The following is a 15,702-nucleotide window of genomic DNA, read 5'->3' as shown; positions in this document are numbered from 1 at the left end:
CTTCATCTTTCAGCTCAAGACTTGAACAACAACTCTTTTAGTAACATTAGTAAAATAAAACAAAAAAATATAGCTTTATAGCAAAATAAAGCTAAAAGGCTTCAATGAAGAGACTTTGAAGCAACTGCAGAGCAAGCCTCCAATCGCTTTCTTTATAAAATTGCAATTTACAAATATTTCTTGAAACAATGATCTGTAAGTCATAGCTAAGTAGGCTAATGATAGCAATACACCTCCTTAGTTCACTATTTCCCAAGTGCACAGGAATGTGCTTACAGGAAACCAACCAGCCAGTAAATCCAAACAATTCCAAGTGTGATTCACAGTAGGATTGGACACAAAAATGAGAAGATTAAGAGGCAGTCCCAAAATCTCTTTAAGTCATCATATTTCTTTAATACTTCATTTTTGTGTGTTTTTTTTTACTTCACTTCCTTTACAAGTACAACATTAGAATGAAAATCTAACAAGATCAACTCAAATACATTTTTCTTTTCCTCATCGATTAATGTATCCCTTCATTCTTTAGTGTTTGCAATTGGGTCATTCACAATGAATCATTTCTCAGCAACGCAATAAATACAGATTTTTACTTAATGTTACCTAAATGCATGTATTTTGCGAGCTGTAGCTAGCCAACATAAAACTTGGTTCTCCCCAACAAGAAAAGCAATAAATGACCATTCAACGCCATATGTGGAGGAGGCAGCTAACAATCTAGTGAATAATTCTTCTTTTTGTTTTTTCTTACTTTAACTCTTACCAGTAGGAACGACATATAATAATTCCAACCCAGGAGGGAGTAGGAAGAGAAGCTGTGCAAACAGGCAAATCTGGAGAAACACTACTTCACTCATTCCTCGAAGTTAAATAAACAAACAAAAACTAAAGCCCGCTTGTGTTCCTGTACATATGCAGACCCACTGACACACTCCGAGGCAATCCCGGGAAGGGATTGGGCGAGACACACGCACAGATAGAGAGAGAGCAGGTCTTTCCCACCCTATCAACAGCTGCTGTACTAACAGCACATTTCTGTTAGAGTGGGATATGAAAGCAGGGTAGGAATAATGACTGGCCACTTAGACTCTTAGACCACCTCATATATAGAATCAGCAGTTGACAATTCCACTTTATCACACACACACATCTTTATTTTTTCCATTAACCACCTTGGATCTTTAATGGATTCTAAGCTCCTAATTGGACCGGTGATCCCGACACCGGACCCGACTTCCCGTACACCCTGGAATATCACCTCCATCAGCCCTCGCCGGCCCATGGAGCTTTCATCGATGGCTACAACTGTAAGTATCGCGCTACAACTCTTGATTTCTCCTTTCTTGTTTAAATGACTATCCCTCGACTGTACTGGAGAGCCCCTGCGCGTTGCATCGATGCGTAAAGGAGGCGAAAATGTGAACCAACCCACCCAAATGGGGAAAAAACGGGCAAAGGAACTCGCTATTTTTTTCATTCAGAAAACGTGAGATGTTTGAGAGTGAGAGTGCGCGAGGTGTCACCTCTCTGTGAATGAATGAATCGCGGCATCCTCCCCATGCATGCGTATCTGCGCTCTGTTCATTCAGCGCGGGACCTGAATGAAAGCAGGAGCGCAGCGCAAATCCCGTCATCACCGGTGGTTCTCTGGCTTGCTCCGCTGAGGCTGTAAAGAGATGCTGTGGGTGTATTTAGGGTTTAACTTCTGTGGTGAGAGCGCGAATCAATTTTAACCTGCTCCTCGTGTAGTTTTCTTATAATAGTCCTCATATACCAGTTTGCAGGGACATCATCCACTTAATAACTAATAACAGTTCTTTAATATTCCAGGTGACTTAACGTAACTTTACTGTTTTTTTTGGGGTTTTTTTTTTTGTAAATTCTGTCCGCACAGAGGCACATGGAAACAAACCGATAAGTGATTTTAATTGTTTTCTTGTAATTGCTTTAGAAATTTGTTTTAAAGTCGTCCACACCTCTGTTACCTTATTTACAGTTATTTTCAAGCTGGAAAGCATTACCCAGCCTCAAGTATATATCAGATTCTATTTCTCTTTGTCTCCCTCTCTGATTCAGAGTAGGATTAGTTTACCCACCGCATCCAAAAAATCCCAAACAGATCTGTAGCATCGTGATCGTCTAGACGATCTGTGTGTACTGAATATAGAACACAAGATACTGTTTAACTTTGCCCCACATGAGCCCATTTTGACCTTGACTAAGAATGATTTATAAAAGGAGATTTAAAGATGTACTGAGAAACACATGGGTGAAGTGATACACTGGATGTAGTTCAACAAGTGGGAATGGTATAGTTTGGATTCCGAATTTGAAGCTCAGACTTGCAGCCTTTAACCACTGTATTTATGTGGTCTGGTGTTCACGGGAGTGCTGGGAAAAGCTGATAACAGAGCCGTGCCTGGGGGTAGCTTCTGGAGAAACAGATGGGATCTTCTGCTCCGGATAAAAATGTGGTTTTCATTTTGATCTTCCTCTCTAGGATTCTCTTTTCTTCTTTCCACTGTTTGTGGCATTTTGTTAATTATCTATCTAATCCGCAATCTCTACAAGGACATAAGCCAGTTTAAAATGTCCATGCGTGTTAGTGCGCATGGATGCACATACATTTGAGCACAGCTCGTGTGAGTGCTGATATGATACGTGCATGTGGCTTTGTGTCTTAAAAAGGAGACTATGATAGAGCATGAGTGAGTGGGTGGCCTTTTGTAATCGTGTTTTGATACCTGGTAAACACAAGAGTTTGCCTCTGAAGACGCAGAGAACCTTTTCTCTGCCAACATGCTGATAGGCTGATTAACAACTTGCTCTTGAGGTGTGGCAGATTCAGTGAGCAGATAATCAGCTGAGCAGTTACTGCAGCATTTATCAATCCCGTTAAGCCTCAGAACAACTGAAGGAAAAAAGGCTATTACCACTTAAAAGAGATAGAATAGGCTGCTGGATTGCAGTTACTGATTATTTGTTTATGTTTGCATTCAGTAGATATGGGAGTGACAGGACATGATTAAAGTTAAGTCAACTAAGCCCTAGAATAAATCCAGAATATGAGGTTTTAATTGTGCAAATATACAACCTTAACATATTTTTTAAAAACTGGATGGACGTTCCTTGCAGCAGCCTGTTGGTCAGTTGTGGTTGTGAATGTCCAACACACATCAGTGCACTAACATCAACACAAAACAAAATCCAATAACTAATTTTCTTAGATGATCTTTTATTAATTCCTGACAACCAGATTTCACCCAGATATTTTACTCACAGAAAAAATCTTTTAAGGGATTATGCCAATATTGTTTTTCTGAACTGCTAAACAAAAGCATCAAAGGCGCTTGATTAAAGATGAACTTATAGTATTGAACTGACTATAAGATCCTCTTTAAATATAAGAGATGGTTCCTATTTCCTAATATGTGCAGAAGTCTATAGCTCACTGATATCTGAGTGGCTACAGAATTGTTTTTAATAAAAACATAGAATCTCCTGCAGTTATGTTTATCATATATGGCTGCATCAGAGGGATGTTGATTTAATAATTTTTGCACACAGATTCATCAGTGCCTGTGCATGTGTGTGGGGAAGATACTGAGCTTGAAAACTCTTTATGTTTACAGAAATTTAAAAGGGACCTACAGTGCTTTTTCTTATTTTCGTCAGTACTGACTGTTACAACTTCACATTTTCAAATTAAACAAATCTTCAAAATTGAGGTTAGCATTTGTAAGTAATCGGTGTGAGCCAAAAGCTCATGCTTCAGAGCTCAGTTTTTTCTACTCTTCGCTCATTGTCAAAGAGAGGGGATATCCCTAATATGGTCATCTGGAGCACACAGCTCTGTCTGTGAGCACAGCAGCTCCACCCACCTGCTGTTCAAACATTTTGTTTGTATGGAGCGCCCAATCAGAATAAAACAAATACTGATATAAATATGAGCATCTATGTTCTTCTTATTTTTATTATTATTAAAAACAAAAGAAATGACTTAATTTCATTCAGATTCAACTCCTATAACTTTTCTTCTTCGTGTTCCTCTTCTTCGACGTCTCTCACAATCTCATATATCCCTTATCTTAATTTTATGCTTCACTTCATTTATTTTTCTTTGCCTGTCTTATCTCACTGTTCATTAAACAGTCACTAGACCACTACATTTGTATTAGCTGTTTTTCAGCGATGAGGAAAAACTCAGCGATACTGGTGCGTCTGGCTTTAGTATGCGTTCACAGACATATTAACTATCAAGAGTATAAAGATAACATTTTAGTCTGTAAGTCTCATGCATAGAGGACGAGGAGCCTTCCGTGCTATGCAGCTCGCTGTTTCCTTCCTTCCTCCTCGTCATGTGATCGGCATTAATCTGGTCCTAAGCTGCTCAAACTGGGAGAATGGTGACATCAGAGGACATCAGAGGGAAAGAAAGGAGTGATTGAGAGATTTGTAGGAAAAGTCAGGAAGGTGAGAAATTATGCAAATTGGGAATCATCAGTGGCCATGGAGGAGAAGCAGATCCAGCAGAGAAAAACTGAACTGTGTTATCCAACGCATCCCTCATGACAGCATCATGCATGCATGCAAACTTAATTTTCCACCACATTTTCACTCATTAGCCTCCATAACTGTGCCTCAATTTTCTCACTCTACTGTTCCTCCATTTAAAAACAAGAGCTTGTGACTCTGCAAAAAACCAAACAAAAAACAGCTGAAACGGATGTCAAATAAGCAGAAAAAAACAGATGCACACTTAAATGTGGCATCCAGGATTAATGAAAAAGATATGCGTGTTCCAGTTGACCGGTAGGGCAGCTGAGGAAGATTTAGTTCAGCAGAGCTAGTTCTGGGGACCGTGTGCATATGTGTGTGGGTGGGTGTGCATCTGTCTAAAAGAAACACAGGGAGAGTCAAAAGGGAAGTGTTCATGCAGGCGGGTGTGTAAGGATTTCTGATATGAATTCTGAAGTGGAGCTGTGTGCTCTCAGGTGAAACAGCATCTCAGAAAAAATAAGGTGCTGTCAAATGAAAACCTTTCATTAACACACAACTTCTTCTTCTGAGGTAAAAAAAAAAAAAACCCAACAACAAAAACCCCCCAAAACCCAACCTTGGTTTATTTCAGTTCATTTAAAATGGCAAGTGGTTGAATATAACTAAGTGCATCTTTTAGGGATAAATTTGTGGCACTTTCTTTAAATTGATTCTTTGTATTTGACTTTAAACCTTAGGACTCAATGTAATGTATTTTAATATAGATAAAAGGGCTTCTTGTACAAAACTGCACAAATTCTGCAGCCCTGCTGAATGTTAGCAACTGTAACAAGATTGCATCCAGTTTTGAAGATGCACTGACAAATTTTCCTGCTAATAAGTGCAAATGCAATGTTATCAGTTAAGGTACTTAGTACTGACCAAATCATAGCCAACCGTGGCATGAACTGAATCATGGATTTGACCAAAACCCCATAATTCTGCATGCACAGCACTGTGCAAAAGTCTTTAGTCTCTTTCATTTCTTTATATTTAGCTTCCAAAGAGCCCAAATTTTGGGTCATTTTATTTTTAAAGTGGTCTTGAGAAATAGTGTCAAGGCTTTCTGATGCTACGCTAAGTTTTTCTTTAGACACTGGCTGCTTTTCCACCCATTTTTAGTCTAGTCCACGTAGCTGACCATTTTCAGAGGAATACATTTTATTTTTTTAAAGTCATTTAGCACTGACCTATGGATTATTTAAGAAAGAAAGAAAGGCACTTAACTCACGTTTTGTACACACACACACACACACACACACACACACACACACAAAATCAGGTTGAATCTGTCATAAATAGCAAAGATATAGTAATTTGTGTCATGGCCTGTGATTCAGCCATTTTAGGTTCTTAGTTTCAGTTCTTGATTATATTAAAGTTCAATAAGGAGCGATCAATAGAAGAAACTGAACATGATTTATTGATATACAGAATTCAATTAAGGTATTTGTTGATTAAACTCTGATGGCCCATCATAGCAAAACAGAATCCCAACAGTCATATCAATTAGGGCAGGACCCCCGTGTCAAGTTTACCTTTGTGTCCAAGTTTTTTGATTTAATTGTTGTTACTCACTTCCTGTTTCACGTTGCTGTCTAGTTTTCTTGTGTATTGTATTCAGTCTCACATTTTCCCCTGAGACTGTGCTGATTGTGTGCACCTGTGTCTTCCCCTCAGCTGTGGTTCATTCCCTTGATTGGCTCTTTGTGTGTGACAACTACATCATCCTTTAGTCCTTTATTTAGTCCTTTGTTAAGTCATCTGTTTAGTCTCCCAGTGTGCTACTTTGGGTCACTTTTCTTGCTGGATTTATAGGAGTTTATGTGTTTATGGACTTCATTATTGAACTTTTATCCACCAATGAAGGTGTGCTTTTTGTTTATTCCACCTTTCTCCTATGTCTGCATTTGGTTCCTTAACCTGCAAACGGTAACAGTTCAACGGGCATAAAATTGTATTTTTGCACAAGAAAAGTAATTCCCTTTTGGTGCATATGTCAGCATGGTGTGCAGTGTGTCTTTAAAGAATGAAGGCAGCTAGAGAAGTGGAGTACAAAAGAACAAGAAGAAGAAGAAAAAACTATCTACAGCAGGTGAACAGCATCTAAAAGTCACGTTCTTAAGAAATAGGAAAAACATCTAGCAAGGACTTAACAGCGGATATCTGGCCCCTCAGCTGATCCATCTACTGTTCACTGAAGCCTCACCAGAAATGGTTTCAGTAAAAGAGACACTGTCAAGCAGTCCGTCTTTAAAAGAGATAAAGGGAGAAAAGATGGAGATATGCCAAACTACATAAGAACTGGACTGAAAAATAGTGGCAACACTGACTTTTTATCAATAAAAATCAACAATTTGAACAATGTTTAGTCCAAATTGTTGCCAATATGTACACTGAGTGTCTGCAGCCATATGTAAAACACGCTGGAAGCTCTGTCATGGTGTGTGGCTGCATTTCAATCAGTGGTGTTGGGGATCTTTGTCAAAATCTATGTAATTGTGAACAAAAAAAGGGTACAGCAACATTTTGATCAACCATGCAATACGATTTGGAAAGAAGTGTTGTGGCTTCATTTTTTTAACATGACAATGACTTTCTACCAATGCAGTAAAAGCATACCTGGATAAAGAAAAAGAAACACACATACACACACACACACAATAGAACACTATCAGTCAAGCATGGCCACCTCAGAGCCCCGACCTAAACATTTTTGAAGCATTGTGGGATCGTCTTGACAGAGAATGGAACAAAAGGCAGCCAACATCCAAAGAAGAGCTTTGTCCTTCAAGTAACCTTGGCAACTGTTCGTGAAGACTTCTTAAAGAAATGAAAAGAAAACTTTAAAGATTTCAGCCTGTGTTTAAAAATGTAGGTGGTTGTACCAAAAATGTATTTCGCACATTTTGTGCCCATTTCCTCCTTTCTAGCAATTTTTTTTTTTTAAATGAGGGGTGGCTCAAGACCTACTGTATACATAGTTGTCTATATTAATTACAGCTGAATAACAGCTTAAGCCCATTTTTTACATGAGTATTTGTTTTGTTTTCCTTTCCACTGCAAGCTTCTATTCCTCTCCATTTAAGATTTAATGAGATTTAAATCATCCCAATTACTACAATAATTATTATTTTCCTTTTCTTTTTCAGTTTTTCTTTAGATTTTGAATTCTTCACTGTCCTTTCATGAATTAAAAGCAATTGCTTCCTGTTGTCCTGTTGCAGGGTTCCATGGTCAGAGACGACCCATTTCCAACCGTAGATGTTCCAGACCACGCTCACTACACTATTGGTGTTGTCATCCTTGCTGTAGGCATCACAGGCTTGCTGGGAAACTTCCTGGTCATATATGCTTTTTGCAGGTATTTCTTTTCTGCTTATGTGACTGATTTAAATGAATGTCCCACAGTTACTTTTGCATATCTCTCTGATAATAGAATATGTTGTGACTTATTTATTCCCAGTTCATTAAGCATGACAGCTTTATGTTTGTATGCAGGAGCCGAAGCCTGAGGACACCATCCAACATTTTCATTATTAATCTGGCAGTCACAGACTTCCTCATGTGTCTCACGCAGACGCCCATCTTCTTCATCAACAGCATGCACAAACACTGGATCTTTGGGAAGAAAGGTGCAACACTGTGCACATACAAAGCTTAACATTTTTAACTCAATTACGTAACATGTTGCACTTACAGACTTTACAGACTTTAAACAGTCTTTTATATGTGCAGGCACGCACACTTTGAATTCCACCTGTAACTTTAACCTTTTCATTGTGACATACAGTTCAGTGAATGTTCTCACACAGATACACACACACAGAAACACAGCTGTCACCCCGTATGATTGCTTTTCTGTCACAGTTTAAAATAAAAAACACTGTGCAGTAGGGTTACTCATAATCAGATGTGCAGGATGATAGCGTGTTTTACATGAATGCATTCGGAGGGAGGTATCATTCATGAGCAGATGTCGTATTGAGAGGTTTTTAAAGAGGCAACACACTCCACTGATCAAACACTGGTAGTCGAGGCGCCTTCAGGAGGTGTCCTGACCTTGATGAAGACAGCCAATGGCTGTCAGAGCTGGAGCTCAAGTCTCAGCGGTGGTTACTGCAGGGGGGCGTTTGCTTCCTTTTTTTTTTAATTCTAGCCTTGGCCATCCTCCTACCCAGTTATCCTTTGTAAAAGACAGAACAAGATTCAGATTATGAAATGAAAAAATAAGGCAAGTAAACCGGGTGAGTCTTGCAATTTATGTGTGTTTTTTTTAAGGTGCAGTAAGTCATTTTTTAAGATAATTTCACGTGAATAGAATATCCATGTAAAATTAAACCTAATGTGTTCTAAAATAAAATAAAATGAATCCATTAAAAATACATATGAGTGAGCACCTGTTTGTTGAAGCCAAATCATTGCCCCATCATCTTAAATATAGTGAGGTGGACATTTTTTGGTAATAATGTTTTATGTATGTGGCTAGAGAATCGAGCACATACATTGAACACTTAATACGTTTATTTTATTTTAAAGATTACAGATAGCTCTGTTAAACTGTATATGAGTTTTTGACATTTTTACATGTATAGTTTCATCATCGCTTTCTCATCACGGTTATTTCCTCCCCCACCATTGCACTCTCTTCTTCCTCATCCTCTTTCTCGTCAGCTTAAGCCTCATCTCTTGAATTTAAATCAGGGTTTTAAGACATGACAATGTGCATGAACATGCTTATTTGTTCTCAATATTTTTGCAATTACATATTGTCAGCAGAAAGCTAACAACAAGCCAGCTAAACAACAACAGCTGGTTATAAGCTAAAGAAAATATAAAAGCTAATGTTAGGCTTGAGTGTCCCAAAGATTACATTTTCCATCTGATAAACACATAAATAATTTTATTACATTCTCACATCATTGAGAGTTTATTTGCTGCAAGCCAGAGTCCATCAATGTTAGATCCACTTCAAAGAAAGCTGGCTAACAGTGTCAAATATACTCAACAACTCATCTCAGGATTGGTGTCACTGGTCAGAAGTGAGCTTCACTGGTATACATCAGCTCATATCAGATTGCTTTCAAAAGGTTTTATAGTCTCCTCTGAAGTAAATATACCGGAACACATATTGATAGCTGAAGTAAACAGTGGCCCAAAAACCTACACTCACTGCAGATGAACAATGGCTAGAGGTGTTTGTCCCACAGCAGACACAGTAGCTAAGATTATGCATTTGACCTGGGAGAGGTAAGAAAGCTGTTTTTATTTTGGGTGCAATCTGTAATGTACTGACATCTAGTGGCAAGATGTTACACACTGTACCTTTAAACAAAATCTCAATACATTAATTAATAATGGGATTTTTCTGTTGTGCCTTAGGGCAGATGCATGACAGATGTAATTGGGAGAGGTTAAATTAATACATGGAGTACATTTATTAATAGCGTTAGGGTTAGCCCGAATTGTAATCTGTTGTTTGCAAGCTGCATGCGGCTCTTTAGCTGTTAAAGAGCCATGGGTTGCCAACCTCTGCTCTAGGGATTCTGTGAGTGGCAGTTTTAGGAGGTTAGGTGGATGATCTGTCAGTCTGTCTATTGCAGGGACATTGATTTTCCTCAAAGAATAAACTTTAGTGACCATCTGGTTTCTTCAGTTCAGGCAACAATTATACACAATGAAATGATGTCATCTATTAATTCATTTTCTTAATCGCTTGTCAGGGTAGCAATGTGGTACCCTGCCCATCCTGGGCTGAGAGGCAGGGTACTCCCTGGACAGCTCACTAGTCTATCACTAAGAAAGATCTAAGATAGAGACACAGACACTGAGTAACCAATGTGTCTAACAAGCAGGAGGAACCCACACAGGCCCATGGATAATGTGACCCCAGCCAGCTGCTGGATTTAAATCCAGGACCTGCTTGCTGTGAGGCAAACACTGCCCCACTGATGAAATGATGTCACATAGATTTGATTTGATTTACTAGAAGACCACAGAGGTTGAAGTTACCCATATTATTCCAGTATGTTTATATTTGACACACATTTATTGACAAGCTTTCAAATGCAACATTCAAAATGTTAGAAACAATAGCACATTTAATTTCTTGCACACGATAACATGCTGAGTGTTTGCCACTAAGCAAACCACAAGTCTTCAATGTTGTTTGGACAGATGATACCAAAGTAATGATGTTTGGTCATAACAGTTAACAGTCAGCACCAGTAACCAGACTGAAGTGTTGTGGCAGAACCTTAAGAGAGCAGTGAATAGACAAATGCAAACCCCATTAAAACAAACGGGCTAAAATTCCTTACCAGCGATGTGAGAGATTAATAAAGTTATACAGAAAACAATCACTTCAAGTTATTGCTGTTAAAGGTGTTTCAGCTAATTCATGGGGTGTTCTTGGTTTTTCACAAGATTGTAGGAGACCACCTACTTGTGTCAGTCAATAGATCGATAACATTCAAACTGGGTGGTATTTTTAACACATTTACCCACAAGTGTGGGTGTAGAGTCGCTATAGTTTAGGGCTATGTAGCTATCACCTGAAGTTTAAAACTGCTTCACAAAGACTGATCCTATACAGCTATCAAGGCTTTTCAGTTTCTTGTTATCGATTTAATAGCTTTTACTGGTGTTTGTGACATGTTTTTATACATGAATGAATGAATGAATCCAGGGGCTTAAATATGAGAAATATGAAAAATGTGACTGATGGTATATTTTGATTTGAGTATCCTGTGATATAAATAAGCTGCTAGGGGAAAAAAATCAAATGAAAACAAGAAGAGCAAATGAAGTGAAACTCAAAGCAAGCAGGTTTTACATTTGATGGACTGTTGGCTGGTTGTTAGAGTGAATTGTTGTCTGTCTCTCTGTGTGGAAACCTTATGATTGACTGATGGGTGTTCCTTGGCTATCGCCCAGTATCAGCAGGGATTGGCTACTGTACACCTGCAACATTATTTGGTGAAGCGACAAAGAAAATGGATAAAGATAAAGTGTCACAAGATGCCATAATTAAATGAGCTCCAGCCAAATTCCAAACACTGCAAAACATTTTAGATATCATAGATTATTCAGCATTTAAAATTGTTGAATGTATTTATTTGTCCACCTTGGTTCTAATGAATCTGATGCTTTCACATGCCATACTTTTTCTTCTTCTGGATATTCACTGGACGTTGTAGTTTAACTTATCTACCATATGCAAATGACAATTTTTATTATTTTGTTTTTAGATTTAAATGTCGGTTTTTATTGCATATTTCCACATTTTGCATAAAAACTATCTCATAAATTTTTTCCCCTCTTATAAAGCATTTGGACTTCACTATGCTCTCAGCATTGTTGTTACAGCAAATGCCTCAGGACTTAAAAATATTGTTCTTCTTCAGAAAACATCTGCTGTTTATTGTGAACCAGTCTGGAATTTATTAGCTTCAGCATTTGGCTTTTGAACACGCACACACACACAGATGTGTTGATGTACACTATATTAAACTGCCTTAATCGCCTGCATTTGTTTGAGTTTCATCACAAAGCCAACACAGAGTTTGTCATATGCTTGGACTTGATGTTGTGATTATATGACGTGTGACAGGTCAATGGTAATTACAAAACTACAGCCTGGAGGAAAAACAGCTGATGAAATGATGAGTGAATGCTTGTCGTTTGTCATGCGTGTCATCTGCATGAATATATTTCCACAAGTGTATCTATTAGATTTCCTCATGGATACATTAAGTGTAAATATGCCAACAATGTGTCTCTCTAAAAAAAGACAGCATGTTAAAATATTCTGACACATTTTTCATTATATAAACATTAGGTTTCACACTCCCTGCTTTCTATTTCCCTCACATTTTCTCTCATTTCTAATTCACCACATACACTTGTCTGCAAATGATGTTAAGTGTAATCGCTAACCTAGAGCTCTTTTCCAGCATTTCATATCTCATTTATCTCATTATACTTCGAAATGTAGCATGAAATTAAGTGCCAATCAGATTATTTAAATAAACTGTATTGGGTCTTTTTTTACCGTGATAATTGAAAAAAAAAAAGGATCGAAAAACTATGAATTTCATGCTAACGCTGCATGTGACAACAAACTGTACATAATAGATGGAAATAGCCATCATGATGTCAACCACCTGTTTGTGAGGTTCCCTTACTACCTACTGCTGCTTGTGTTGGTATCCACTTGTTAGTCATAGCGACCCTTAAGACATTCCTTATCTTTCACCTGCTCCATCACCAATCAATCACCTGCCTCCATCTCACCCTATTCCTTCATACGCTCTGTACGTCCTCCTTCACAACATCCAAAGACCTTCCCTGTGCTCTTCCTTTTTTCCTCCAGCCTGCCTTCAAACACGCTGTCTCCTCTTTCTCTTTACTCAGCAGTATCCTAGTTACAACAAGCACCTTGCCGGTCAACAGCACTCGTGTCTGTCATTGCTAACACAATAATGCCTGCATGATAATGGCTATTTTTGATTTGGCAATTATTTTATACCAAATGTTCTTCCTGATGCAACTCTCTCCATTTATTCTGCCTCGAGACCGTCATGGGGAGTACATCTGTTTGCAGCCCTCATGGCTAGGTTGTGATGTGGAAGTTCTTCCTTATAGGGCCTATATAAGATAAAGCACTGTGAAGGAACTTGTGTTGCAAATTGGTGCTATACATTTATAAAAAGGGAACTGAACACTTTACATGTTATGAAGCTGCAGAGCTTTTAGCTCTTTTCCTACTTGTACCATGCTTTTTGGATTATTAATAGCTGGAAATTTCAACAGGGAGCAAGCCTCAAGTGGTAATTGAAGAATGCAGTTTTTGTCACTTGACTCTAAGAAATTCTTACAGTCCAATTGTATAGACTATGAAGCATAGATCTCAAATGGTCAACCAGCAAAAATGTTCCCCTTAGGAATAGAAAGCTAAACCTAACTAAACATTGCAGTTAGAGAGTTAACCACTTTGTCTGCTATCACTGTAGTTTTTACTACAATTATTTGTGATTATACAATCAGATGTGGTCAGTATTAACATGAGCACATGTTGACATTTCCTACCCAGGTTGTGAGCTGTACGCCTTCTGTGGAGCTCTCTTCGGTATCTGCAGTATGATGACACTGATGGTGATTGCAGTGGACCGGTACGTGGTGATCACCAGGCCTCTGGCTTCCCTCGGGGTGATGTCTCGTAAAAAAGCATTCACCACTGTGGCTGTTGCCTGGCTCTATTCAGTGGGCTGGAGTCTGCCGCCCTTCTTTGGCTGGAGTGAGTACAATTTTATTCAGTGACCTGGATGTTTAATAATGATTATCAGTGTGATATAGCGATATAGTTTTTGAATCTCTGTCTAGCTACTTATTTCCAACTGATCTAACTAATGGCAGCATTTGTATTTCCTGATGAAAAGTGTGGCATTATTTCAAAGAGATCTTGGTTTGCCTTTTCAGCACGGAAAAAAATGAACATTTCACGTGAATCATTAAAACACTTGATGGATATGATAGTGGAACAGTTTTACTGAGGCTCTGCAGCCTCGCACGTTTTATGGTACCACATTTGCATCTGTTTGTGAAGGTACTCGCATTTGCAGAGTACACACAAAGGGGGATGCTACCAATGCAAATATGCTTGTGTGCAGTCCTCCAAGGACCTGACACCTTAACATTGATTAAGCTATGCGAAGGTTAAACGCTGACTGGTTGAAAAGTGGACCATAACAAGAAAAAGGAGCGACAGCCGAGTTCAATACAAACAAGAGAAGAATGGGGGAAAAAATTTAAGACAAAAAGTTCAACATGAGAGGCACAGATGGTGGACACTTTCCACTGTTTTTAGCTGTTTCACTATTTTAACTCTTTGCATGTAACTTCTCTGGCTAGGCCCAACAACATCCCAAGCAGAAGTATGGTTGCTTGTGACATTGCCACCTGGTGAGAGTAAACAGCTACAACATGTAGACAATGGTCTGCAAAGCTGTGTGTACCACCACAGAGCTGTGTTTGAGCCATCGCTCTCATATTAGCTTTTGGCTTTTCCTGTACTGTGTTTGATTTAGGGGAGGGGTATTTCTGTCCACATCTTGTTCAAGTATCACAAAGTACAACTCCAGCTGTGAAAGCAACTGCTGCAACCCATGAAGAACAAGTCTACATTATTAAAATCATAGACACTTAAGCTTAGGCCTGTCCAGAAAGTGTGTGAGGACTGATTAAGACAACAAAATACAGCTAGCAATTATGATTGATAGAGGTGTAGGGTAAGAAAACAAACAAACAAATAAATGCATACAATAGTAAGATTTAGACACTTACATAGCCTGTCACAGCATGATGTCGCCTCCACAAAGGACTCCATGGTGGTAGTACATAATGGGTTACATGGCAGCACCATTGAAAGCCTTCTCCCTTTTCTTAATCTCAATAAATCCAAGCTTTTTCTGAAAAGGTTGAAGGTTTTAACTTAAAATCTACAACATGGCTTCTTATTAAGCCTAACCATAACATAACCATGGCTGGAAATAAAAGTAAACTCGAACGTGTCACTAATACTGATTGATTAAAAATAAAGGTGCTTTTGGACAATGTGCCAGAAACAGTGGAACCACAGGGGAGATGTGTTTGACTTGAATGTGCATTGACTCATTCTTTATCCAGTGCCACCACCACCAGGGAGTGTGTATACCATGGCAAGGCTCTTAATTGATTTTCCATTGGTATGTTATGCATTCTTAAGAAGCTGTGGTCATTTTACAAATTCAAGTCTAGTCTCAGGGAGTGACAATCAATGGAAAGCCCCACAAACAATGGCAAAAAAAACCTCTTCAGGATTTCAAAGAAATATCTCAGTGACTCCAATAAAATACAGTGAGAGAGGATAAATTACATAAACAGTACAAACCAGTAATGCAGCTTAATTCTGTATTCCCTATTTATGCTTTGTTACCTGTATTTCCAAAGGCTATTGGCTCTTTCATTCATTGTCTTCAAGGATGTTTAGGTGTTTAGCAGTTATAGGATGGATTTCCTTCCATACATCTTATATAAAACAGTGTTTTCTTCCATTTTTCTGTCCACTGAATAGACAAAATAAATCAATGTGGTAAAAGGTTGGCCATATAGTAAACTCCATTC

The 15,702-nt window shown here is 38.5% G+C and overlaps 1 protein-coding gene across 2 annotated transcripts in view; it reads left to right on the top strand.

Annotated features, from left to right (window-relative positions):
* Positions 1-1,063: 1,063 nt before the first annotated feature.
* The window catches only part of LOC146703402 (melanopsin-A-like), a 31,754-nt gene continuing 17,115 nt past the window's right edge, over positions 1,064-15,702 (top strand). For both annotated transcript variants that reach the window (XM_085466603.1, XM_085466602.1), the window contains exons 1-4: positions 1,064-1,307; positions 7,767-7,903; positions 8,041-8,174; positions 13,634-13,837. In XM_085466603.1, coding sequence (XP_085322729.1) covers positions 1,185-1,307; positions 7,767-7,903; positions 8,041-8,174; positions 13,634-13,837 — 598 coding nt within the window. In that variant the 5' untranslated portion in view covers positions 1,064-1,184. The remainder of the gene's footprint in view (positions 1,308-7,766; positions 7,904-8,040; positions 8,175-13,633; positions 13,838-15,702) is intronic.

This window comes from Copadichromis virginalis, linkage group LG8 (genome assembly GCF_057382275.1).
Source record: "Copadichromis virginalis isolate Kocher_CV1m ecotype Utaka linkage group LG8, C_Virginalis_male_GT1.1, whole genome shotgun sequence".
NCBI classification, from domain to species: Eukaryota; Metazoa; Chordata; class Actinopteri; order Cichliformes; family Cichlidae; genus Copadichromis; species Copadichromis virginalis.
This window is presented reverse-complemented; position numbering and strand designations above follow the sequence as displayed.